Source organism: Pelodiscus sinensis, chromosome 2 (genome assembly GCF_049634645.1).
Source record: "Pelodiscus sinensis isolate JC-2024 chromosome 2, ASM4963464v1, whole genome shotgun sequence".
Taxonomy (NCBI): domain Eukaryota; kingdom Metazoa; phylum Chordata; order Testudines; family Trionychidae; genus Pelodiscus; species Pelodiscus sinensis.
The window spans coordinates 65,950,981-65,977,169 of record NC_134712.1 but is presented as its reverse complement, the minus strand read 5'-3'; the positions used below and the strand labels follow the sequence as shown (position 1 = coordinate 65,977,169).

At 40.1% G+C, this 26,189-nt stretch overlaps 1 protein-coding gene across 2 annotated transcripts in view; it reads right to left on the bottom strand.

The window, feature by feature from the left end:
- ATP6V1H (ATPase H+ transporting V1 subunit H) overlaps nt 1-26,189 on the bottom strand; it is a 65,701-nt gene that overhangs the window by 22,205 nt on the left and 17,307 nt on the right. For both annotated transcript variants that reach the window (XM_006112183.3, XM_014577437.3), the window contains exons 4-11: nt 23,706-23,795; nt 22,074-22,187; nt 20,765-20,869; nt 17,730-17,783; nt 10,754-10,851; nt 8,125-8,317; nt 4,944-5,122; nt 4,278-4,403 (exon numbers count right to left, since the gene is read on the bottom strand). In XM_006112183.3, the coding sequence (XP_006112245.2) occupies nt 4,278-4,403; nt 4,944-5,122; nt 8,125-8,317; nt 10,754-10,851; nt 17,730-17,783; nt 20,765-20,869; nt 22,074-22,187; nt 23,706-23,795 (959 nt within the window). The remainder of the gene's footprint in view (nt 1-4,277; nt 4,404-4,943; nt 5,123-8,124; nt 8,318-10,753; nt 10,852-17,729; nt 17,784-20,764; nt 20,870-22,073; nt 22,188-23,705; nt 23,796-26,189) is intronic.

Genomic DNA, 26,189 nt, shown 5'->3' with positions numbered 1-26,189 from the left:
AGGGTTGGGGGCTTTCTTTCACCAGCCCCAAGCTCCAAAATACAAATTAAAAAAAGACGAGAGCAGCTCATTGTGCACTGAAGATACTAAAGTGTCTCAGACAGAGTCAGAGAGAGGGATTGTATCAATTCTAGGGCTGTTAATTAATCACAATTAACCCACATGAGTAACTCAATAAATTATTCTAATTAATAGCAGTTTTAATTGAACAGAATACTAACTGAAATTTATTAAATACTCCTGATGTTTTCTACATTTTCAAGTATGCTTCTACATTGACAGAAAATACAAAATGTACAGAACTCGCTTCATATTGTAATAAACATATTTCATTATAAATATGGTAAATAAAAGAAACAGTATTTTTCAATTCATCTCAGATACTGTACTATAATCTCTACCATGAAAGTACAATTTACAAATGTAGATTTTTTTATTGCTAAACAACTGTGTTCAAAAATAAAACAATGTAAAACTGTGGAGCCTACCAGTTCATTCAGTCATACTTCTTGTTCAGCCAATTGCTAAGACAAGCAAGTTTGTACACATTTACAGGAGATAATGCTGCTAACTTCTGATTTACAATGTCACCTGAAAGATATTTATGTGCCAGATATGCTAAACATTCATATTCTCTTTCATGATCCAACCACCATTCCAGAGAATATTCTTCCATGCTGATTAGTAGTAGAGAGGTAGCCATGTTAGACTGATCTTGCTAAAACAAAAGGAAAAACTATATAGCGTTTTAAAGACTAACAAGATGGTTTAATAGATGATGAGAGTTCGTGGGCCAGACCCACTTCCTCAGATCATATTCTGGAAGAGAATTAAAAAAAATATGTTAATTAAATTTGTTAGTGACTTACTTGGGGGACAATTTCAAGTCTCCTGCTCTGTTTTACCCACATTTTTGCCATGTATTTCATATTATAGCAGGCTCAGATGCTGACCCAGCATATGCTGTTCATTTTAATAACACTTTCATTGCAGATTTGACAAGACACAAGGAAGGTACTAATGTGAGATTTCTAAAAATAGCTTTGTTACTTGACCCAAGGTTTAAGAATCTAAAGTGTTTTCTAAAATCTGAGAGGTTTGTGGGGTGGAAGATGCTGTCAGAAGTCTTAAAACCGCAATACTCCAATGTAGAAACTACAGAACCCGAACCATCACACACAAAAAAAGCCAACTACCATGTGTTAGTGACATCTGACTTAGACAATGGAAATTAACATGTCAGTCCACACTGCTTTGGACTGTTATCGAACAGAACTAACCCATCAGCAGCATGGATGCATGTCTTCTGGAATGGTGCTGAGGACACAAATGGGAATACTTCAGGACACAAATAGGAAGACTACAATGTAAATAAAAAGTAGTCAGCATTATCTCCCGCAAATGTAAACAAACTTGATTGACTGAGCAATTGGCTGAACAAGAAGCAGAACTGAGTTTGACTTGTAGGTTTTAAAGCTTTTCATTGTTCTATTTTTAACACAATTATTTTTGTACACAGTACAACATTTGTATGTTCAAACTTTCATGATAGAGAGATTGCACTATAGTACTTAGAAATATAGGACTGGAAGGAACCTCAAGAGATTGTCTAGTCCAGTCTCCTGCACTCATGGCAGGACCAAGCACCAACAAAAACACCCCGACAGATGTTTAACTTGCTCTTAAAAACCTCCAATGATGGAGATTCCACAATCTCCCTAGGCAATTTATTTCAGTGCTTAACCAGCCTGTTAGGAAGTTTTCCTAATATTCAACCTAAGCCTTCCTTGCCGCAATTTAAGCCCATTGCTTCTTGTCCTATCATCACAAGTGAAGAACAATTTTTCTCCTTCTTCCTCTTAACAAATATCAGAGGGAAGAACAAGAGGCATTCTGTTTTACAATCCTTAGTAAAAGAAAGATAAGCAAAAATGTCCTCAGCATCTTCTCTTATACTTCTAGTCGCATCTAGGTTCTGTTTTTGGCTTGCTAGCACCTACCCAGGCTCCAGTCTCAAATAGTCATAAAAGATTAACTGAACTGTGCAGTGGATGAAAGAGGTAAAGTTGGAGATCATCTACACAATAAAGGCACCACTTACTATATCACTTAACTAAAGCTACCCCCCGGCATACAGATTAAATGGGGGTGTTGCTCCAGAACAACAGATCCTAGTATCTCAGCAAATATATACACTGAAAAAAAACTCAAAAAAAAAGGGGGGGGGGGGACGGACTCAAGCTTTTGAGGGACATCTTTTAAGAGAAATATTGATTTAAATGATTGATCATAGCCCAAGGTACTCTGAGCACTACCAGAACCTCAGCGAGAGACTTTCAGCAATTCAAGCAGATGACTGCTAGTTCCTATTCTGTCTCCTCAAAGGTTGACAAGCTAGTCTGAACAATCTTAAACAAAGCAAAGTGAAAAAATTATTGAGGCATGAAACACTGGTTTCTGTAAGTGTGACAAGACTCTCCAGACACCCGCGTGCCTACTACTGGGACTCCATAGATTCTGTGCTGAAGGTCAAGAAACTCTGTTGCACAGCCACAAGCTGTCCAATCTCATGCCATGCCTTCTTCTTTATCACGCACTCCAACCATTTCCGGGTTTTACATGTTGTATAAATATTGGCTGCAACACTGACACTGAGGAACAAATTAGAACAAGAAGGGCCACAAAAATCAACCAGACAATTAACAGAGCATTCACAACAATTTAAAATCCAACTTTAACTGGATTCTGAAAGCCAGCCAAAAAGAAAGGTACTTATCATGGACAGAGTAGGATCAGTAGCTGCACTATTAAATCCCACCTCAGAAACTAGATACAGTGTGGACCGTAACGTATTGAGCCAAAGGTCTCACAGAATAATCCCATATCTCTAAAGAGATCCTCAACCTCAAAACCAAAAAAAAAGGTATTATTTAGAAGAGTGATGGGACGTCTCACAAAATGTTGAGTAAGGTACAGTGAAGTCAGATTTTGGGATTGTATTAGCGGGTATTACTTAAAGTTTATTTAACTGAAATAGTTCAAACATCATCATGTGAGACTGCAAATTAAGCCAGCGTTTTTGACACGATATCTATTATGTAATCAACAAAGTTGTGATGGGGTATATCAACCCCACACTGGAGAGCAGAGAGTGAGCTCTGCCCAACTGGTTGAAAGAGTCCCTCCTTTACGGCCCTGATGGGCATGCTCCCAGTGGAACTGGACTAAAAAAACCCTCGGACAGCTCAGTCCAGGCGGCCCGCTAATGAGGAAGGAGCCGCTGGGATAACCCCAGAGTGGTATAGCCACCTGTTGCCGGCAAGAGTAAGTCTCAGGTCCGACACTGGGTTCTCAAAGTACAAAGGACACTACATAAGTATCTGTCAAGCACAAGTAGTTTATTTCCTGACAACTAACAGCTGCACCCCTTAACTAGAAGGGCAACATAACAAAGAAGCGGCATCTCTTACGTCCCTTCCTGCTAGCCGGGGATCCCGAGTCGGCTGCGGACCAAGTGGGAGGTTGTCTCAGCTTCCGAGGTGCCGGTACCCAAAGCCCATCGGTGAGGTCCACAATGCTGTGCTTTGGTGCAGCCTTAAATACAGTTCTCTTGCCTTGTTTTGCAGTTTGGAAATTTCCAGGGGTTACTCATTACGTGCTGATGTAGGGCTTTGCTCTTAGTTATCGATCTGGTCCTGATCTAGTTCTACTTGTTCTTTGGCCTTGTTTACGTGATCAGTATGTTAGGGTAAAAAGAACTGTGTATGCGTTCTTGCCCTTTATCCTTATCTTATACTTGTTCTTGCTATACTGGCAACAATGCTTATCTTAAATGGCGTATGTTCCCAAAGACTTGCTTCTGGCTCATCAGATATAGGGGAAAGGGGGGAAAGAACGCAGGCCTCATCCCCCCTAAACTTGTATGTACAAAGGTCTTCTGCAATTAACCCCTACTCCACCAGACCTTCCAGCAGCAGGGGCCTCCCAGAGGAGGTCACCCCTCAACAGAAGTACCTTGCTCAGTTAATGAAAACAACCAATTCAACATCTAAGCAGATAATTCTCGCTTTCAAAAAAAGCCGCACACACTTTGAATACTAATGTTCTGACCGCCTCTTCTTCCTGGGTAATGTTTCTACAAAACTAAATTACGGTACTTATTGTTCATGTTGAAATAAATACCACAGTACACTTGGTTTGAATTTGAAAACTAGAAATATACTTTAGAGAACAGTAAGGCGAGAGAATGAGAAGTTTATGAAAACTCAAGAACTTACTTCAATAGCTCATAATTCTTTTCGTTTAATCTCACAGCATTCTCTCGCCAAAATTTTTCAGATTTGTGTACAGGACTCCATTCCAATCTTCCTGACTTGAGTTCAGAACTGTACTCATCAAATGAGCTAGGATGCAAAAAAACACACAAGGTAAAATTCTAGTTTCCCAGGAATGGGCCCTGAACAATATATAAGGAGATGAGCTGCTGGAGAAACAGTAGGATTTATTACAATAAACTGAAAATCATCATTTTTACAAAGCTGTATCAAAATTCTTATCTGGGTAAGTTGTTAAAACATTGATGGAACATCCTAAAAAAAACATGAAAGTGAACACAAGTTGAGGGAAGAGGACAAATATTTTCTGAAAGTTCTCTCACTTGGCCCACTTCAGAAATGTAAGCCTTAGGCCTGATGTACACTAGAAAATTAGGCAGGCACAACTATGTTGATGTGGGATGTGAGAAAAATCCACATCAAGTGACTTTGAGCCAACTTAAGTATTCTATCACCCAGAAACTGAGCTGTCCATATACTGCTAGAAAAATACAGTGTAGCAGATCATCACCAGTGTATCTACATTTTCTGTTTCAAAACATAATAAAAATCAGTAAATTTACCAGTATTTCAAGTGATAGTGTTAAAAGTGTATACTAGAAAATATACCTAAGATCCTGGACACTCTCACCAAGTTTTTCCAGTAGAAACTTAATATCCTCACTTATGTCTTCATCATCATACTTCTGCTGATCCAAGTTCTCTAGTTGCTTTAGAATTTTGCATTGGATCATAGCGAGAGCATATTCTTGGCGAGTTTCTCTTTCAGTAGATTTTTCTAAAAGATTCTGAAAAAAAAGACCAATTTAAAAAATTCAATGTAAATAATCATTTACAATTTAAAAATACTAATATTTATTACCTATTTTTCAGCTAAAAACATCTAAGATGCAATTAAATTATGCAAGAAGGTATGCATTTTCATCAATAGTGTAAATCTTTTATAAAAATGCTTACTTGAGAGGGCAGTATTATGAGTCAACAAGGATTTCAACAGGTTTTGGCCCTAATTTTCAGTTAGGTTAGTTCAATTACGTGTATTACTTTGCAATGGTATGAAAGTGACTGATTTACGTTATTCCCACATAACTTCCAATACAGAGAGTAATATAATGGTTTTAGGAACTAGAGACAGGCCTTGTCATGCACAGTTCACGTCTGAATCTAGAAGTCAGCCTCCTCAAAGTTTGGGCATATTCAGATCAGAGATTTTAGCTCAAACCCATCTCTATTAGTAGGAAGAGTGCTGACAATCACACAATGAAATCATTGGCTGCTGCATTGAATCCTAATATCAGTTCAATTTAATCAAGTTGAAATTATGCTATTCAATCAAAGTCAGTCACTTTTTATTCTGATAATGCTTATTATCAATATAAAAAAGCCTCAGTAAGCAAAAGATATGTTCCTATGATATCTTTCAAGCAAGGGAGAATTAACTAGACCACCAATATAACATATGCACTGTGGTAGAGCTGCAGGTCCCAGAATATTAGACAAGGCCAATGAGGTAATATCTTTGACTGGACCTGAAGAAGAGCTCTATGAAAGATCAAAACTTGTCTCTTACCAACAGAAGTCTGTCCAGTAATTTAGTAAAGTTTCAATTATCATTTCTACTAAATTTCCCAATACTTTGCTTAAATTATAAGCAAGCGATGTTCATATTTAGGGTTCTTCAAACTAGGGATGTGAAGGACTAGTCGACTATCCAATAATCAATGCTTATCCGATAGTGGACAGTATAGTCGACTAGTCGTCTTCCTCCCCCCACCTGCTGCCTCTATCAGATAGAGGCAGCAACGGGGAGGGAAAAGGGGGGGGGTACTTCAAAGCAGCAGCACCGCACAGAGCCCGGGGTCAGCTGCTCTGTGAGGCACTGCCACTTTGAATGCCATGGGAAGCTCAGCATCAGGAACTTCGCGGCATTTCACAGTGGCAGCACTACTTGAAGCCCAGGATTAACTGGGGACTCCTCAGCTGACCCCAGGATTCACGCTGCTGCTTTCAATGCTGCGGAGAGCCCAGCATCAGGATCCTCGCAGCATTTCAAAGAGGCAGCACCACTTGGATCCCAGGATCAGCAGGGGAGTCTGCAGCTGACCCCAGGCTTCAGCGCTTTCGCCTTTGAAATGTAGCAACAGCCCTAGTTGCATCGACTATTCAGTTAGTAAATTACCCAATACTTATTTCTTTTAAATATAACCATTGGTTTTTTTTTTAAATTTACTCTCAAGTTCTACTGATGCCCTGAATAGACAAGCACATATAAACTAGCTTAAATGGATGACAAGATACTCCCAATTTCATAACCTATCATCCTTTACATCCTGACAGCTGGAAGAATGTTTAGGCACAAGTGCCAACCAAGATTTCTGTGGTAACATTAATACACTTTTTTGTGCTTTATATCCTAGAGCTTTTTAAAGAAGATTCACAAAAAAACTCCAAACATGCATTTCCTGTAGACAAAGGTATGTTATTGGACAATCCTAAAAACAAAAAGGTATGCTACTCAACAGTTAGCATAGACTGAACATCCTTCTCCAATCCAGAGCTATAGACTAAGGAGGAGAGAAAGTGATAGGAAACCTCTCTGCAAAACATGATGATGATGATGATGATGATGATGATTCAGGAAATTTTTAGCCAAACACAGAGCAGACTAAAATGAGAAAGCAGATTCCTGTGTTTTGAGTTTCTCTGCCCAGAAGATCCAATGCACTGTTGGACTCAAGATCCAACAAGTATCAATTTGCATGAGACATCATATATTCATACACTATTATGGTAGGATTGGAGAGTTTTCTGAGATTGTTATGAAGACCAGAAGGTTACTTTTCAACACGTACAAAAGTGCAATGAATATCACTGCTGAAGTACACACGTTGCAATTTAAGTTCCATACTTCAAAGTTTTAAAATTCTTATACTTCTGTTAAATCAAAAACAAAATTTAAAAACACCAGAAAGACTGAAATTCAAAATGAAGATTACATCTGTGTCAGATATCAAGTTTCCAAATACAGAAATTACACTGGAGCCCAACCAAACCATGTACAACTGTAGTTCTTCCCATAAAAAGGAAGTTTCCCATGTCTGCACCATCCTCCCTCAATTAGCCATTTTAATTCACTATAATATACACAACCACATTTGAAAGGTGTGTGCACATAAAACATCCAACGCCTGAGAGCAAAATGGGATGACACACAAACCAGAGAAATGTGTGCATGCTCGCCCACGAGCACACTTAAAGATTCAGGAGGTAACAATGCTTTGGTATTATAAAACATCCGATAGGATCAGCCCTTTTCACACTTTATTGATATAATATTCACAAGAAGTCAACCACTCAGCACTTTTGCATAAACATCTTATTCCAATACACAAGTCTTAGGAAGTTTCTCCTCGGAAAGGCCGGTGAGAACATTTTCTGTCAGAGTTGGTATTTTTATGAAATATCTGCAAGGGCAATTCACCCTTTACTAAGTGTTAAGGGGTATAATTCTTGTGTGGTAACACCAATTTTTCCAGCAGCATTTATTTAAAATACATTCTGTAAATAGATGAAGGAACATTCATATTGGGATCTGCCAGTTTAGGAAGTCACAGACAACTGCATACATTTTACCCTACAAAGAATCCACATATTGACTCTGAAAGGAAAGCCAGAATTAATGTGAACTGCACAGCCAATCCAGCACACCTGGAAATAATCTAGGGACACAGTTTTTTGGTAAGAGACAAGTTCACGTAACCACAATACAATTACAGTCAACTACACTTACCCGAAATGCTGCAAGGATGATCCTAGTTACTTTCTCTTTGACAGATTCTTGGAGAATATCAGACAGAACTGGAACAATATTATACCTTCGCAGATATTCACACATTTGAGGACTGAACGCCAACAACCATATGGAAAAAATCATCTGATACTGGAGCTGGAAGCCACATTTGTTGCTCAGGACTCCCATGATACTGAAAGACATTTAACATATGTAGTAGAGCAAATGTTTAATAATGGGCAAGTGCACGGTGTACATGACCCTGAACATGTGAGATTTCTTTAATTTAGCAAGAGCTCATTGGCAAAAGCTACATTAAGTTATATACACAACCGAGGACTGAATGAAACCAAGTTCATGACACCCAGCACTTGCACTTATCTGATCAACTTAATCACTTTATTCAGGTAAACTTTCATTTTTAATGAGTTACTAGGGGTCCGCACCCTCTGCTCCCTACTCTTGCCAACCCCCGCACTTTGGCTGCTTTCGCTTCACTGAGAGAACCTGTTGATGTCATTCTGTCACCTGGCAGGAAAGATCAGATGAAATCAGACTGACACACATTTCCAAGCCTTATGGTTGCAAAGAATGTTTTCTAAATAGGATCTAATGCAGTACTTCTCTAAATATAACCTACTACAGTACATTTTACCTCCCGCATTCAGATTAACTGCCACTGGACAGATAAAGTAATCTAGAGAATGTTAATATAATTAATATATGTCACTATCATTTTAGGAGAAACGTGCATCTATTCTGGGATTGCTTAGGGAGTTGGAGAGTGGACAGAAAAAAAAAAAAGAGTAAGACCATGATCTTTGGACGTCCCCAGTTTTATCTTGAAATGAAACAGTTTATCGCTCTACAATGTGCGCAAAATGCAAATTAATGTGCACTCTTTATGATGTGTCTTCTAATCTCAGCCTGTATTCAGAGTCACGCCAGGTCATGAAAGTCAAATACTTATCAAGAAATTAGATGGAACTATGACCACAGTAATATATCTACTGAACAGAGTTTTCACTTATGTGCAGAACAATAAGTAGAGCAGGCCACAAGATTTTAGACAATACCGTTTTTAATAGAAAATATTAATTTGATAAAAATATTGTGGAAATATTTTGATTCTCTCAATTTTATGAAAAACTGTCCAAGTGCTTCTTTTCAACAGAGTCAATGCACTTTGTTTCAACTTCATTGTTTTGGCTATTAAATTGTATTAGTTTATTTCTATATGCTAACTGAAATACACACATTGAACTTACTAAAAGGACATGCATCAGGTAGATATTTGCCAAACAAACTTTTTCAGAATCTTCATTTCACCAGAAATTTTGACTTTTTGATCCACTTCAGGACAAAAGGATTTTTTGTTGTGAATTTACCATAGAATGAAAAATTTGAATCTCAAATCAGTTCTAGTAACAGGTAATTTACAATACAGAGATTAATAATGATTTTTTCCAGGTCAGGCCAGTGACAAGTTTTTGAACTCCTGAAAAACTATTTATTCCATTTTGAAAATAATTGTCAGGGTTTGGGCAGAAAATGACCTATTAAAAAATTGCATAATAAAATGGAGATATAATTCCACAAATTATCACTTTTCACCAATCCTAACATTAAAGATCACTTCAAGTTTCTACCAGACCTTCAATATTTTTTAAATCTAAGTCTCATATGTAACAAATCTCCTGCATAGCGTTCTAACCTTAAAGACAAATAGCTACGATCACCTTTAAGTTAATAAAACAATACTTTATGAAGACCCAAACAGCTATGTGGCCTCAATGAGCACCCCTAATTTTTCAATCATGTATTTGCATGCATAGATTTTTATATGAACACAAATAAGGGTTTCAGGCCCAAACACTATACCTATAAGATGAGAAAAGTCTTTTGAAAATTAAGCTTAAACACTTAGGCTGCATCTAGACTGGCAAGTTTTTCTGCAAAAGCAAATGCTTTTGCGGAAAAACTTGCCAGCTGTCTACACTGGCCACTTTGAATTTGCACAAGAACACTGATGATCTGATGCAAGATTGTCAGTGTTCTTCCGCAAATACTATGATGCTCCCGTTCGGGGAAAAAGCCCTCTTACGCAAATGCTTTTGCGCAAGAGGGCCAGTGTAGACAGCTGAGAACCGTTTTGCACAAAAAAGCCCCAATGGCGAAAATGGCGATCGGGGCTTTCTTGCGCAAAACCGCGTCTAGATTGGCACGGACGCTTTTCCGCAAAAAGTGCTTTGCGCAAAAGCATTCATGCCAATCTAGACGCTCTTTTCCACAAATGCTTTTAACAGAAAAACTTTTCAGTTAAAAGCATTTGCGGAAAATCATGCAAGTCTAGACATAGCCTTACATTGCAAGGAAGGTCATTTGGGGAACAGACTACTGAGCATGTTTGAAAAGCAACTACGGGTTGGACCTCTCTGGACCAGCACTCTTGGGGCCTGACTGGTCCAAGACAAGGGAGTTTGCCCGACCATAGGAGGTCTGGGAGAGGGAGGTGCCAACCTTCTCACTGGGCTCTGCTGCCCTCTAGCAAACCACAGATGTTGCAGGACCAGAAAGTCCCAACAGAGGTTCAACCTGTATTCCTGTATAGAGTAAGCAATACACTCACCAGTTTACTCCATCTGCTTCTACCCATGCAAAGCGATATTCATTGACCCGGAGCATCAGCTGCAGGCATCCAGCCACACACTGCACATATTGGGAACTCTAACGTGGAAACAAGGCCACCTTTATTTTAAGATAATTAAAACATTAAATATTCTTGAAATTTTATAAAAACCTCAGTAGGTCAGAGACTGAATTACAGAAAACAGTATCACACAAATATGAATTTTTGAAAGAAAGCTTCAATAATTTGAAAGGCATTTTTCTAAAAAAAGGGACATAACATATGCCCTGTAATGGTGAGTCTGTAATTCAATCTAAACTAGTGTAGGAGAATCATGTGTGTAGATGGATGCTAGTAGAAACTCTTGCAAAATAATATTAAACCTGTGATTGTGACCAGATTTGCTTTATACAAGTGTTCAAGTGCCATGAAAAAAACAGGCAAGTATTCATGCATGCAGGAGCATGTGTCACTGTTTTATACACCTAAAAATGCTTGGAAACCTCTGCAAGTCCTTTGGAAGGCCATTGAATTTCTGACTTTATGCATTGCAGTTTGAGATGGTTACCTTCAGGAAGTGAAATGCTAACCAGCCTCTTCATCTTAAGAAATGAAGATTTTTGTCAACAATCAGCGAATCTCCTTTGCTAAACCCTTTATTAATAACTTCTTGGGTACTACACTACTACTGCTTTGTTGGCATTCAGAAAAGGTTGACACTTGATTCCATGTTTTAAAAAGAATTCCATCAATGCAAACAAGGTACATAAATTTTCAACCTTTCAGTGAATGTGTTATCCAGAGCGAAGAGAGGAAGAATGGAGTTCCTCTCCCCCCATCCCATCCCCTTCCAGTATGAAGGGAACTGTGGGGTCAGTCAGGAACAATTCAGCATGTGAGCAACTTCAGATTCAACTGCAGAATTATTATTCAAAGCTTTCATTGAAAAAAAGAGAAGTGAATCACTAGCCACCTTCCTTCCATTCAATACACCATTGACTCTACAGCACTAGTGAGGCCATTCTGAGACAAAAGTTACTCTAGTTAGGATCTGAAGAAAAAAAGAAAAAAAAAGACTGTCTATAAAGGAATATCACCTTGCCCTTACTGAACTTTTTGGAATTCTCATCTTCTTACATCTGTGATTCGCAAGTGTTATTAGAAGTGTCTTCATTTGATGGTGATCAATAAATACGTATACTTCAGAAAAACTTCGTAATCAAACCATTATGGCAGACTACTGAAAGTGGAATACTGCTACAACTTTGGCAACTAGCAGGATTTCTAACAAGAAGCAGGTTCTCTGAGGAAAATATCCCCTCCCCCCAGAACTCCAACTGTAATCTTAGCTCTGTCACAGACCCTCTCTGTGGAACTAGATATAAATTCAGAAACCCAGAGGCAGAGATTAGAATAAGAGAAGACGACAAGAGGATAGTCAGTCATGCTGCTTGAGCACATAGAAAAAGGATTAGAGGACAACAAAAGTCACAATGTACAGGGCTTTGATGCCAGTAACAGTACTTGCCCACTGGAGCAACTGTTGCAAAGATTGGAAAAATGAATGTTAAATAAGCATTAAATATCTAGTAGCTCAAAAAAAAAGGGGGGGGGGGGATAGGTTATAAAAAACACTATCTACACATGGTAAAAGACATTCACAATCCCCAAAACCCAACAATCTAAGTAGAGAAGAACTCTGAGTATGAAAATATGTACACAAGTAGGAGCATTTTCTAACATCTGAATATGCCTTCTCTCTGTGTGTGAAACCAAAGTCCATTGTTTGCTTCTACACATTTAGAACAGTTCCTCCCACTAAATTAATTCTTTGCCTTGTTTACCAGTATGTAAATGGCCTGTCTAAAGCATCTCAACTTGATTTAGCATAAAAACATGTATTATTTCCCAAAAATCACCTCCACATTTTAAAAAGGGGTTTTAAATTATAAACAAATTGTTTTATTGTATTAACAAAAGAGCCCATAAGTTGTATAACCAAAAAGTTTCCCAGAAGTGAAGTCTGTTATATTGGAGAATAATCTCCAAAATAAAGCTGAAAAGCCCAATCATTTGGTATTATATGTTCCTCTGTATACAAACACACTTATATATGAAGTAGTCAATGGGCTAGATTGATTGAGAGATGAGGGAAATCTTTTTAATCTCAACAGCTCCATGACTGTGAGATATATACATGATAAGCTGACTGAAGTTTAAAGGGTTATTTGGACTGCATATTATACTTTTCATAGTCACAGCAAAACTCTCAAGGTGCCATGAGAATAGTACTTTACTCTGATTTTCTTCAGATTCTCAAACATTTTTACTAATTTATCAGAAAATATTTAGACATGGTTAAAACACTTAAAGGAAGAAAGACTTTTCAAAGCAAGTCCTATATGAAACGAAAAAGTACAAAGCAATAAAAGATGCTGACAGTTCCACAAGAACAGCAAATGAATTTTTTCACCCAGTTCCCACTTCCACCTTTTTATTAGGGGGTGTAAAAATGCTTTAAAATGTAACCATTGAACTGTTAAAAATCCTAGCAGTTACGTACACTGTGGGCTCTGCAGAATAAAGATTATACTGCAGACCCCACAGCCCAGCCAGCTTCCCAGAAGCAGGGCCAGTAGCTGGGGATGCTCTAGGAGCCTGATATAAGCACTCCTGTTCCCAGCTGCTGGACCCACTCCCAGAGAGCTGGCTGAGCTGTGGGCTCTGCAGTATAAGCTTTATATTGCAGAGCCTACAGTGCAGAGCAGCAGCCAGCTCCCCAGGAGCAGGGCTGGGAGCCAACATGTAACTATAACGGAAACCAATAAACTAATGTTTTATCAGTTAACCATTTAAACAGTTACACTCTTGCATCCCTACTTCATATAACCAGACCATTTATATCAACAGATAAGTATAGGGGTTGCCAGGTGTCCAGTTTTGAACAGGTCAGTCCAGTATTTGAGCTTTCTGTTTGGGAAACAAAATTGAGAAAATATAAATGAGAAAATATAAGTGCCTGGTATTTTCTAAAAGTAAACTTCTGATAATCCGGCACCTTTGGGACCCAGGGGGTGCCGGATTATCAGATATGCCAGACTATCAGAAGGGGGGGCTATGAGAAGTCTGGGGTGGTGGGGGGGATGCCACCCCAGACCCCTCATAGCCCCCCCTTCCGAAAGTCCGGCTCAGCCCCAGGCGTCCCTGATTCAGCTGCTACTGAAACTGACCAGCAGAGGCTGAATTGGAGACGCCTGGGGTAGAGCAGCTGGAGTGCTGCCGGGTAGGTCCGGTAGCGACGACCCTTGGCGCTGCGAGACCAACCCGGCAGCACCCCAGCTGCTCTTGGGGACACCTGGGGCAGAGCAGCTGGGGTGCTGCTGGGTTGGTCCCGCAGCACCGCTCCTCGGCGCTACTGGACCAACCCGGCAGTCCCCCAGCTGCTCTGCCCCAGGTGTCCCCAGGTCAGACGCTGATGATACTGATCAGCGGCTGACTCCAGGAAGCCCGAGGCAGAGCTGCTCTTCCCCGGGCTTCCTGGAGTCAGCCGCTGGTCAGTTTCAGCAGCGGCTGAATCAGGACGCCTGGGACAGAGCAGCTGGGGCGCTGCCAGGTTGGTCCCCGCAGCACCGCACCTCGGCGCTGTGGGGACCAACCTGGCAGCGCCCCAGCTGCTCTACCCCAGGCGTCCCCAAGTCAGCTGCTGCTGAAACTGATCAGTGGCTGATTCCAGGAAGCCCGGGGCAGAACAGCTCTGCCTTGGGCTTCCTGGAGTCAGCTGCTGGTCAGTTTCAGCAGCAGCTGAATAGGGGAAGCTGGGGGCAGAGTGGCTCCAATGGTCCGGCTGCCAGAGCACTTCTGGGTTCCTGATGGTGCTGGACCATCGGAGTTTTACTGTAAGATGTAATATAGATTGTGATGTAATGTCAAGTGTGTTTGGTATTATTGTTGAAACCATCTGGCAACTCTAGATAGGTATTTGTTTTCATAAATCTGTCAAACAAAAGGGAATATGGATGGAAGCATCTGCTGTACACAACAAAATCCTTCACTCTTGCAACAAATTTACTGTACAAATGTCAATCATTTTAGTCACTTATTTGCAACATAGGAAGTACCTCTATACTACTGAAACTAAGAATTGCCACATCTTTAAGACACCATCTTCCATTACTGCTTTCAATTAAAATATAAACCCCTCATATCTTTCATTAGGATGAGGCATAATTTCCTTCAGTTTGTGTAAAAAGCTGTCACTGTATCTTGAATTCATCCTCCGATTACAATTTTACATACTGAAGGATATATGAAAGTAAGATTAGTCACTGTTCTAAGGCCATCTGCACAAAGGAGAGTTGAAACAGCAGTATTGTAAGGGAGTGTCTAAGGAAATGTTTCTATCTCCACTTTTAGGCCTTGTCTTCAAAAGGGGGGGAAAGGTATTTTAACTAACTATAATCTAACCTGTATTAAAAATCTTAGTGAAGGCATTGGAAGCTGTAGTTTTAACCCATATTAGTTGGTAACTGTTGACCAATAAGCATGGGTTAAAATGAAGACATTTTGTCTTCATTAACTATCTAGTTAATGCAAATTAGAAATACATCTTTTTTCTTAGTGAAGATACTGTTTTCAGGGTTTAGTTTACATTTAAAGGACATGCAGCAACTCCAGGTTTATGCTTATAAATCTCAAAAAAATCAATGCCTTTAATTTTAAACACTCTTTGGACCTTAAAAATCATCACGGATCATACTGTTTATCTTGCCACAGCTTTTGCAAAAGTTAGTTGGGTGACATTTCTTGACTATGCCACAACCATATAGAAAACTGATGTTATGAAGTCCACTTTCACCTGCTATTTTGCCACACTGCATTCGGAACTGCACTGCCTACATCACAATGCAGAACTGAGCCTAATGTTCCCTTTTAATCCAGCTACATGCTGCTGTTTCCAGTGTACCGGCTGAGGCGACAAGGCATGGAATTTAGTTCTCCCCTTCAGAGGTCAATTTTCTCAAGAAAGAAGGCTTGATAAGGCTTAAAGCATGAAGCTTTCGAGGCATGTTTCTGTAGCTGCATATTGTAGAGGTCTATCTGAGGGGGATTTTATATGTAATATTTGCTACCATATTTATAATAGGATACATTAAAGAAAGAGAGCCACATTACCTTCTGAATTTCCTTTGCTGCCTGTCAGAGTTTGATACTGAACAGCTAGTGTTCAGTTTTTAGTATTTAAATTGCCCCTTTGTTTCCCCTTCTCATAATCAGAATGATGCTACCACTGCCAGCTGTAATTGTAATATCCTGACTCAATGTGAATTGATAAGCAAAAGCACTAATGTCCCACACATTTCATTATCGGACAACATCCACCACCTGTGTTAGATAAATACTTTTGTTTCTTGGTGCCATCAAGTGGCAAAATTGCATAGTGCAACTTGAAATCAAACTGCTTTGAATAATAACCATCAAAGACTCTGCAGTCAGAACTAGAGCTGTTAAGAGATGGATATTTAACTAATCAAGTAGTCGACAGTAGTTGATAAAAATTCTCAATTAGCCAATAGGTATCCCGGCTCTGTCGCAGCTCATACTGGGGCACAGGACCAAACCCTGTTGCAGCTCTGCCATTTAAACGGCAGGAGGAGCCAGGAAGCCTGCCCCCCTGCTGAGAATCCCCATTGACAGGGGCTGCTTCACAGCAGCAGCCCCTCCGCCCCTGCTGCCTCCGACAGAGGTAGCAGCAAGGTGGGAGACGGCCAGCACCATGGAGACAGAGCTGGGGGAAACTGGTTTTTCTCCTGCTTCCCTCCCGCTTTTGCTGCCTCTGATACAGAGGCAGCAGGGGAGGGAGCAACACAAATAGTCAACTCGACTACCTGATAAGCATAGGCTTACTGGGTAGTCAGCTACTCCCTTACATCCCTAGTCACAACTGTTCATCCACATGAAAATAAATAGTAACTGATCTACTGCCCAAGTAGATTCCTTTTTCCCCCCACAAAATTCAATATAGATTTTAAAGTATTTAATATATCCTTCAGTTCATACAAGTGAATGTTTTCTGAAGAGCTATATTTTTGTAATTTAAGAGTTTTGATTCAACAGGTACAACATTTTGAACACAGAATGGAGAAAGAGTTAAACTGTTTCACTCTATTGTGCAAGGTCTAGAAGATATCAGATGTTTCAATTCAATAAAATTTCAAAAAGACTGGATAATAAGCCCTTAGGGAAAGACAAAAGATCAGAATTGAAATACTGACTGTTCTCAATCAGATCACAAAATGGTCAAACCAAAACTGGATTGCTTTGCATTCAAATGTCAGCATTTTTTTTAAATCTACATTTATGCATCACTCATTAAGCTTTCCTGATGCCAGGTCAAAAGATCTAACAAACCTTTTTCCTCAACAACTAGAGAAATCAATTGTTTACACCAATATTTAACAGGCGTATACACATTTTTAAAAGCCATCACCACGAGGACTATCAATAATGCAATAATTGTAATTCTGCTCTCAGAAGCCAGTGATATTTCAACAGATTTCTTGCTCTTAGCTTCCTTCCACAGCTCTTAAGATTTCATTCCCAGGAGTCATTAGAACCTAGCAGAGTCCAAGTCAGACCACTCATCAGAGTCTCAATATCCCACTCTGCATGTTCTCATTAATTCCCTTGATTGCACATGAGGCAGAGGTCCTGAGGTAAACCCATACAAGAAGAAAACAGTATAAAAATAAGCTCCAAAGGGGGAGAAAAATCAATGTAAGGGTAAGCATCGGAACACTTTTAAAATCCATTTCCCCTTTCCCCATCTTCTCACCCCCAACATCTAGTTTTTAGGGCTGGTTATAATCTGGGCCTGTTTAACACTGATTGTATCAATTTGAAAACTCTGGATAATAATACAAGACTGTTTAATGTTTTGAGAGGCCACTATGTTAACATGTTACAAAGAGATACTCACATCACTTGTTGAGACTGTTCCTGTTTCAATAGCACCCATAGTACCACGAAGTTTCTAATGCAAAAACAAAAATGGTTACATTTTTTGCTAAGTCAACTCTATTGCTATTAAAATAAACTTAGAAAAATCAGGATTGTGTCAGAGATACATCCTCCTCTGTTTTGTCCAGGCCACTTGAGTCACAAGTGTCATTGTTCTCCACTACTTTCACTCCGAGACTATTCTACAACTGAACACTGATCTGTTGGAAAACTTTCTTGTTAAATCAATATCTAATAAGGAAGATAATCACACTAATTCTACCCTTACAAAATTGAGACTACAACAATTGGCAAAAAGTGCAGCATGATCTCACAATCCAATGTTTTATATTGCCCCATTTACATGAAGGAGGAAAAAAGAGCAACAGAAGAGTAATATTCAAGTGGTCCAGGACAACGTTATGAGAAACACTGACGCACATTTTCTCCTTTGAGTTCTTATACAAAGCACTTACCAGAGTTAGTCTCAGAGTGGTATAACTAGAAAGATTATAACCTTGCATTGAATAATATCAATAAACGATCATGAAACAGCTCAAAACTTCAGGAAGCAGAAGCAAAACTAAGCAGTCCAAAATATATAGCTTCACATCGGACTTGTCAAAGTATTATCCCTGCCTAGAAGAGCATCAGGGTTACTTCCAGACATCACAAAATACATTTCAAAATTTTTAAAAAGGTGCATTTATAACAATGTTTTTTATATTTCACATTTAACTGCAAGTGATCTAAATATCAAGGCAGAATTTGGAGTTTTTAAAAAAGAAAGTTATTGTTAAGATTCTTGGTTTTCTCTTAGTTTCCAAAAACATTTAGGTAATATTTCTGAATCAAATTTGTTCAATAAAGCCTATTGAACGGAGTCTCACAACTTATTAGATTTCAGTTTAATTCCAAATATAGCCTTAGAGAATGACCAACAATTTGCTTTTGCAACCACTCTTACACAAAAGTACCACCACCACAGTTCCCACTAAGGTGCACACCTACACACACATTTTTTCCCCCGCCCACCTCCTCTGGAGAGTCGCACAGCAGCACTCATGCAGCAGGCAGCTGCTACAGTGGGCAGAGCTGGCTGAAATGACGTGATGAGAACACCGCTCGGGGGGACAGGACCTGCCACAACCATGTGGCGGGCAGAGGCCTGCTCTGGTGGCCAGGGCTGCCACGTGGTAGGGAGGGTCCGGGGCCTGTTCTGGTGGCTGGGGCCAGGAATGGGTGTTGCCGTGTGGTTGGGTGGGAGTGTCTGCTCTGGGGGCTTGGAACAGGACATGCTGCATGGCAGGGATTGGGGGGGTTCTGTTCCAGTGGCCAGGAACATGTGTGTGTTAATAAACTGGATGCCATGGTGGCACAAAGCCAAACCAATGCACATGACCTCAATGTTGGTACACAATCCAAAACTCACTCTGCTCATGGTTGGGAAAATCTTGAGAGAACACTGACCACCTCCCATAGTAAACAGCAAAGAAACATAGTTTTGTTTCTAAGTAACAAGTCATTCTTATAATACTAGAGCTTATGCCATATGTCAAAATTACTCAAATATTTATGCACCTTTAGGTGACTTCACACTTTCAGATGTTTCCGTCTCAGCAGCTACATAGGGAGCCTTAAAAAAACCCCACTCTTCAATCTAGCAGAGAAAGGTATAGCACACTCCAATGGCTAGAACTTGAAGTCAGACAAAGTCAGATTGGAAATAAGGCATAAATTTTCAACAATAAGAATTATTAATCATTGGAACAAGGGTTGTGGAAGACTCTCTATCACAGGCCATTTTTTAAAATCAATATAGGTTCTTTTTCTAAAAGATATGCTCTAGGAATTATGTTTGGGAAGTTCCATGGTCTGTGTTGAACAGAAAATAAGACCAAATGTTCACAATGATCCCTTCTGACCTTGGAATCTATGAATGTTCGTTAGAGTGCTGTTCACTATAGAAAGCACTAAGAAAAGGATCTAAATGTATCAACTCAGGATGATTTCCAAAACTATTCAACACACAAGATGTGATTTTTCCGAGTGCAACCCTCTGAAACAAAAAAAACCCCATGAGATCTGAAATAGAAGGATGCCCTCTCACACTTAAAGTCACCAGAAGTCAGCAACTTTGTTATGAAAACATAAAATGCAGTTTACTCTCATATAACTGTGCACTATGATGCTGACATCTTTTAATCAATCACAAAAACATGAGAATAAGAATGGGATTTTTCCCTCTCCCTTTCAAGAAAATCCTTTTTTCTCTAGCTGCAATTCAGTACACTTCCAAATACTGTCTATGTGAAGATACAAAATCTTTTACCGTATATACTCGAGTATAAGCCGAGTTTTTCAGCACAGTTTTTGTGCTGAAAAATGCCCCCCTCGGCTTATACTCGAGTCCGCATCTCGAGAACTGAGGCGGGCAAAGCCTCAGAGGCGCGGGACCCCCCCGCGGCTGCGGCTTCAGTCCGGGAGCCTGTGGTCTGCTGGGGACGGTCCCCAGCAGACCACAGGCACCCAGATTGAAGCGGCAGCAGCGGCGGTTCCCCGCGCCTCTGAGGCTTTGCTCTGGCAAAGCCTCAGAGGCGCGGGAACCCGCCCGGTGCCCCTGGTCTGCTGGAGACGGTCTCCAGCAGACCAGGGGCACCGGAGCAGCTTTCGCCCCGACTTCCAGGGCTAGACCCGGTATCTATCTTCATTTTTTACATTTACCAGTAGCTGCCTCATTTCCTACACTAGGCTTATACTCGAGTCAATACTTTTTCCCAGTTTTTTGGGGTAAAATTAGGTGCCTCGGCTTATATTCGGGTCGACTTATACTTGAGTATATACAGTATTTTAAAAAGCTAGTCTAAGGATTTGAGAGTTACAATGGTAATTACTGAAGTCTAAAGCTTGTTTCTTTAACAAATAATGCATATTTTGTTAATACAGTTACACTTTATATACCATTAGGGAAGATTAAAAATGTAAACCTTTTAAGAATGCATTTAATTTTTTTACCTGTGAACTAAGTTGAGTTTTAATCCAGTTGAAGTAATAATTCAGATCACTGCCTTCCATAAGCTCTTTTCCCCAGGCAGCCAATTTAGCAATAATTCTTGCTGCCTGAAAAAGAATTTGATAAACAGAACTTCAGTTGCAAGTGATCAAAGACTGAGTAACAAACAGAAAAACCAAACACTTGTAAGCTTTGGAAACCAAATTTCAGTGAAAACATTGATACTTAAAACAAATAAAGTTGCTTTACTCATTTTTTCAAAGCAAACCCTTATAATTTGATTTATACCCAATATCTGTTCTTCAGCTTTTTTTGTTGGCTCTGTACCTCATTAATATGAGGAAGCAGGTTACAGATCAGAAGTTATAAAGTAAAAGAAAAATCTATGACAACACTGTTGCAATCTATGGCTTGTGTCCCTCAACTAGTTCCTTTCAGAGGCCAACAAAAAGCCAATTGCAGGATCTGGTCCTAATTGGGTATGTAGCATTGATTAACATCAATTCACTTAACTTTAATTGTTTTAGGCTCACAACATTTCTTTGTGAATTGATACTGAAGCAATAAATATAGTTTTCAAGAAGAAAGATGATTTTTCTTTAAAAAAAATAAGATGGGAAAACCACAGTGGAAAAGAGACAATCTTCTGAGGAGGAAATTACACAAGTTTTCATAAGTAGTTCTTCAAGATGACTTCATGATACATGAGAAGCAACACATTTGATCAGTTTTCTAGGGGTACTATCTTCTCAAGACAATTTATATGCATTCCAGGAATTATTTGAAGAAAGTCAAATTTTATAGCAGGACTTCTACATTCTGCAGCACCCCAATGCAGTGGACAAGAGACCCTATAGTAACCTCAACTTTTACAAATTATATATGAAAATGAATACAATTATTGCCCCTCAGTTTTGAAAATATGTGCTAAACATTTTTATACTAAAAATGCATAATTACAGAGAAATCTTTAGTTATCAGATTTTTTTTCTAGTAAGCAAACAGATTTCTTCAAAAGAAATCTGTTTTTAAATCACAGATATTTCCTAATCAATGGGACAGACATGATAATTCAGAAAAAAAAGAAGCATAGTTCCACATAACATTATTTTGATTCCCAGGAAAAGCAGCAAGTATTTTTTAAACAAAGGGTCATACAAAATTTGTTGTGCAATAGAACTGGTTTAGCTGACTTGCAAAAGAAAAAAAGTATGCCACAAAAACAAATTATTTACGTTATGAATCTGTAAACTGCAAAAAGAAAATAGGTTTCTATTTTCACCCCAGCACTGATGCATTTTTAAAGCTTACCATGTGCACAGTGAAGTGATCTTGGCGGTTCAACATAGGCAGAAAGTAGGACCATGCAGTGTTCTTACCACGTTTTGCATAGTCAAAGAAGATACTAACACGCTGATGATTTTCCTGCAAAGGAGGGGGAGGAAAGGATCAGCTCATAAATATTTCAGTCACAATTTTATGTTATTTTTCATTACTTTGTCTTATGTTTTCATGAGATATATTTCATGCATCAACCCCTTTCATTTTAACTGCTACCATATAGCAGTTGGATATCCAAAGTGGTAAAAGATTTAAACTGCTATTCCATGCTGATTCCCCATCAACCTGTCAGACAGATGCCTCACACACACCCTGGGTTATACTTCAGTTTATGCAGCATCCATTTAAAGGAAAAGCATGCTCCCTTCCAGCTCTGATATTCACAATGAAAGATTACATAGCTTCTGTGAAAGGGACACGTTTTCAGAGGGTCATAACTCTGCCTCCACTGGAACTTCAACTCTGTGTGAACTTTTTCTACATTGTGTATATATAATTGTGTCATCTGTGCGAGCAAGAAACAATCTGTATGCACCAATGGGGACAGTTTTGCACTTTCAAGTGTCTGTGCATGCACAGGAATGTTCTACCTGGCCCTGAAAGTGTCCTGAAAGCCACAGTTGAGGCTTTTCTCTAAATGCAAGCTCCCATAAGAGGAATTAGACATGTGCAGACACACTAGCCACAGTTGTGGTGTTTTCGGTTTTGTTTTTAAACACAAGTTTCCAGCTGCATGTGGCCCACAGTGCAGTTTGGGTTTATGTGGGGCTGAACATGCAGCCCATGGGTGGGATCCTTTGAACATGGCCTTCACTGGGAACACTCACCACAATGGCAAGTCAATATAATGGTCTTCTGTCGATGTGTTTTAGTAGTTAAATTCCTGGGCTGTCATTGCTCATTAGAAGTGCTATCATGGAAATCAGGTAAATATTGCATTTATTAATATCAGCAGAACTGACATAAATGGGGCTTGCGTGTTGTGTAGTCTTGCCTTAATCTTTGTATTCATGCCTGTCAGTGTGAAAGAAGCTATTTGCATATATATGCAACCACACTTTGTATATATATGCGGCCCTCAGCATGTGTTGTGAGTATCCTTGTGGCCCCAGGGGCTTCCAAAGTTGAGTAGCCCTGGTTTATACCGTTAGCCTGACTAAGAGATAGAGCTTCCATCTGCCTGAAAAAATGTGCCCAAACTTAAGCCAAGTCTAAAAACAAAACTGCATAATTTTAAACTAAAATCCTTAGGAGGTTGGATGTACAATACACAGTAAATAGGGCTGGGACCACTAACTGCATGAAGATAAAGATATTCAACAGCTGCCTCATTCCCTGTAAGCATCCATTCTGTGTATTAAGTGTAACTGGAGTTCAATGTCATCATATACTTAAAGTCTTGAAGTATCATAATGCACCAGCACAAAGTTAAGTTTGCCTGTGAAACCTTAATTCTGGCATTTCCCAACTGTTGAGGGCTTGGCTTTGCAGCCTAAATGTTTGTTATTTGAATACAGTATTGCATGCATAAACAAAGATCAAAATTACATCAGATATCCAAGCATCAGAGGAAAACAAACATGAAATAGGTTGACGACCTACTTGCAGCATATCATCAATCATAGTTAGAATGTACTGAACTGTCTGTTCCTTGGAGATATGAGTCATCAGGTTTATGAATGTTTTAGCACACTAGAAAATGAAATACATTGAAATTAATATTAGCAATTGATTTACAATATGCAGTGGTATCACAAAACCAAAATGTGAATGTAAATTTTAGTATCCTAATGGCTTATTTGTATATAAACAATATGAATACATTTGATATTACAGGCAGTCCCCGACTTACGTGGATCCAACTTACGTCGGATCCGCACTTACGAACGGGGCTTTCTCGCCCCAGAGGTCAAGGTAGCAGATAGCTACCTGCGAGCTCCGGGGCGAGAAAACCGTTCGTAAGCTGCTCCGGTGCCCCTGGTCTGCTGGAGACCGTCTCCAGCAGACCAGGGGCACCGGGCGGGTTCCCGCGCTTCTGAGGCTTTGCCAGAGCAAAGCCTCAGAAGCGCGGAAACCGCCGCTGCCGCCGCTTGAGACCCGGTGCCTGTGGTCTGCTGGGGATGGTCCCCAGCAGACCACAGGCACTGGGACTAAAGCCGCAGCCGTGGGGGGGGGGGGGGGTCCCGCGCCTCTGAGACTTTGCCAGAGCATAGTGTGCCCCCCCCCCAGCAGACCAGGCTTTTGTTTTGGACCCTGGAGCAGAGCAGCTGGGGCGCTGCGGATTGGTCCTGCAGCACCAGCTCTGGGCACTACTGGACCAACCCGGCAGCACCCCAGCTGCTCTGCCCCAGGTCCTGATTCAGCCGCTGCTGGTCAGTTTCAGCAGTGGCTGAATCAGGACACCTGGGGCAGAGCAGCTGGGGTGCTGCTGGGTTGGTCCAGTAGCACCAAGGAGCGGTGCTACTGGAGCAACCCAGCAGCACCCCAGCTGCTCTGCCCCAGGCGTCCCCAAGTCAGCCGCTGCTGAAACTGACCAGCGCTGACTACAGAAAGCCCGAGGCAGAGTTGCTCTGCCCCAGGCTTCCTGGAATCAGTGCTCATCAGTTTCAGCAGCAGCTGACTTGGGGACGCTTGGGGTTCTTAAGTTGATTCTGTATGTAAGTCAGAACTGGCGGTCAGTTTCAGCAGCGGCTGAATCTGGACGCCAGTTCCGACTTACATACAGATTCAACTTAAGAACAAACCTACAGTCCCTATCTTGTACGTAACCCGGGGACTGCCTGTACATTAACATGAAATAGGTTTGCCATACTGTTCATTGCCTTTTACAAATTGGTCTATGGTATTCAATGGAAACAGTAAGAAGTAACTAGTGGGAGTTAGCAAAGTCCTCAAGGTTAGTTTTCAAAAGATTAAATCAGACACAATTAGAATCTTTCCTCCCTCAAATGTAATTTTTCTTTTTCTTAAATAAACATAAATAAATAAATAAATAAAAACCAGGAAACAGGCAAATTTAGTGACGGATGCTAAAGGGTTTCCAAGTTTCTGTCAACGGTGCAGGAACACTCAGAACACTTATCTGGTCTGCCCATGTGTTTGACTGGAAGAGAGATACAAATTGCACCTTTGAGTTATTCCAACTGCTTTTGTCCCCCTGGTACAATTTAATAGGGTTGCCAGATAGTTTAACCAAAAATACCGAACACCTCCTCCCCTCTCCCCCCCCAAAAAAAACAAACACACAAACAAACACCACCAGGGAAAAAAATTCTGTTGAGGGGAGGGAAAAAAAAAAAAAAGAGAGGAGACCAAAGTTGAGCATAAAATAAAAGAAAATAAAAAAGCATTAAAACAGCATAACCCCTTTCAGTACATGCAGTCAGAATAGGAATAGGAACAGGGGAGAGATTGAGCACTAAGACCCAGGGAAGGCATTGCTTCCCCTTGGTCTTTAGGCTTTTTGCCGGCAGCCATTTTGTTTTCTTGATCAAGCCAGAACGCAGCTTCCCTGTGGAACCAGGTAAGCAGAATATCCAGGGGCAGCGGGTGTCGGGAGGCCGGGGGCTGGGCCCAGTTGCTGAGTGTGTTGTAAGGTTGCCAAGTGTCTGGTATTTTCTGAATTTTTTTTTTACTGGACAGCAGGCGAAAATATTGGACTGTTCCGGTCAGTACTGGACACCTGACAACCCTACAATTTAATCATGTGTTATGGAAATCATATAATCTCATAAACTGCTAGAGTTAGAGATTCATGTTTTCTATTACTTGAAAAGAACATGAAAGCAAGCATCTGGAGAAAAGGGGGGATAAGGCTGAGGTGAAGCTAGGAAGAGTCACAAAAAAAAAAAAAAAAAAACTTACCACTGCTCTTTACAGTCTATGTAACCTTAGGGCTACTATTTCAGACAATGCTGTGTTAGTTTAATGTACCACCTTGAATAGCTACCCTGTCCCTATGCAAACAGTGTAATTTACATTAAGCTATTTAAATACTACATGCACTAGACACACCTCAAAATTCAAATTCCATTCATCTGAGTTTAAGAAGTTGTACTAAAATGCCCCCAATCATATCAGAAAACA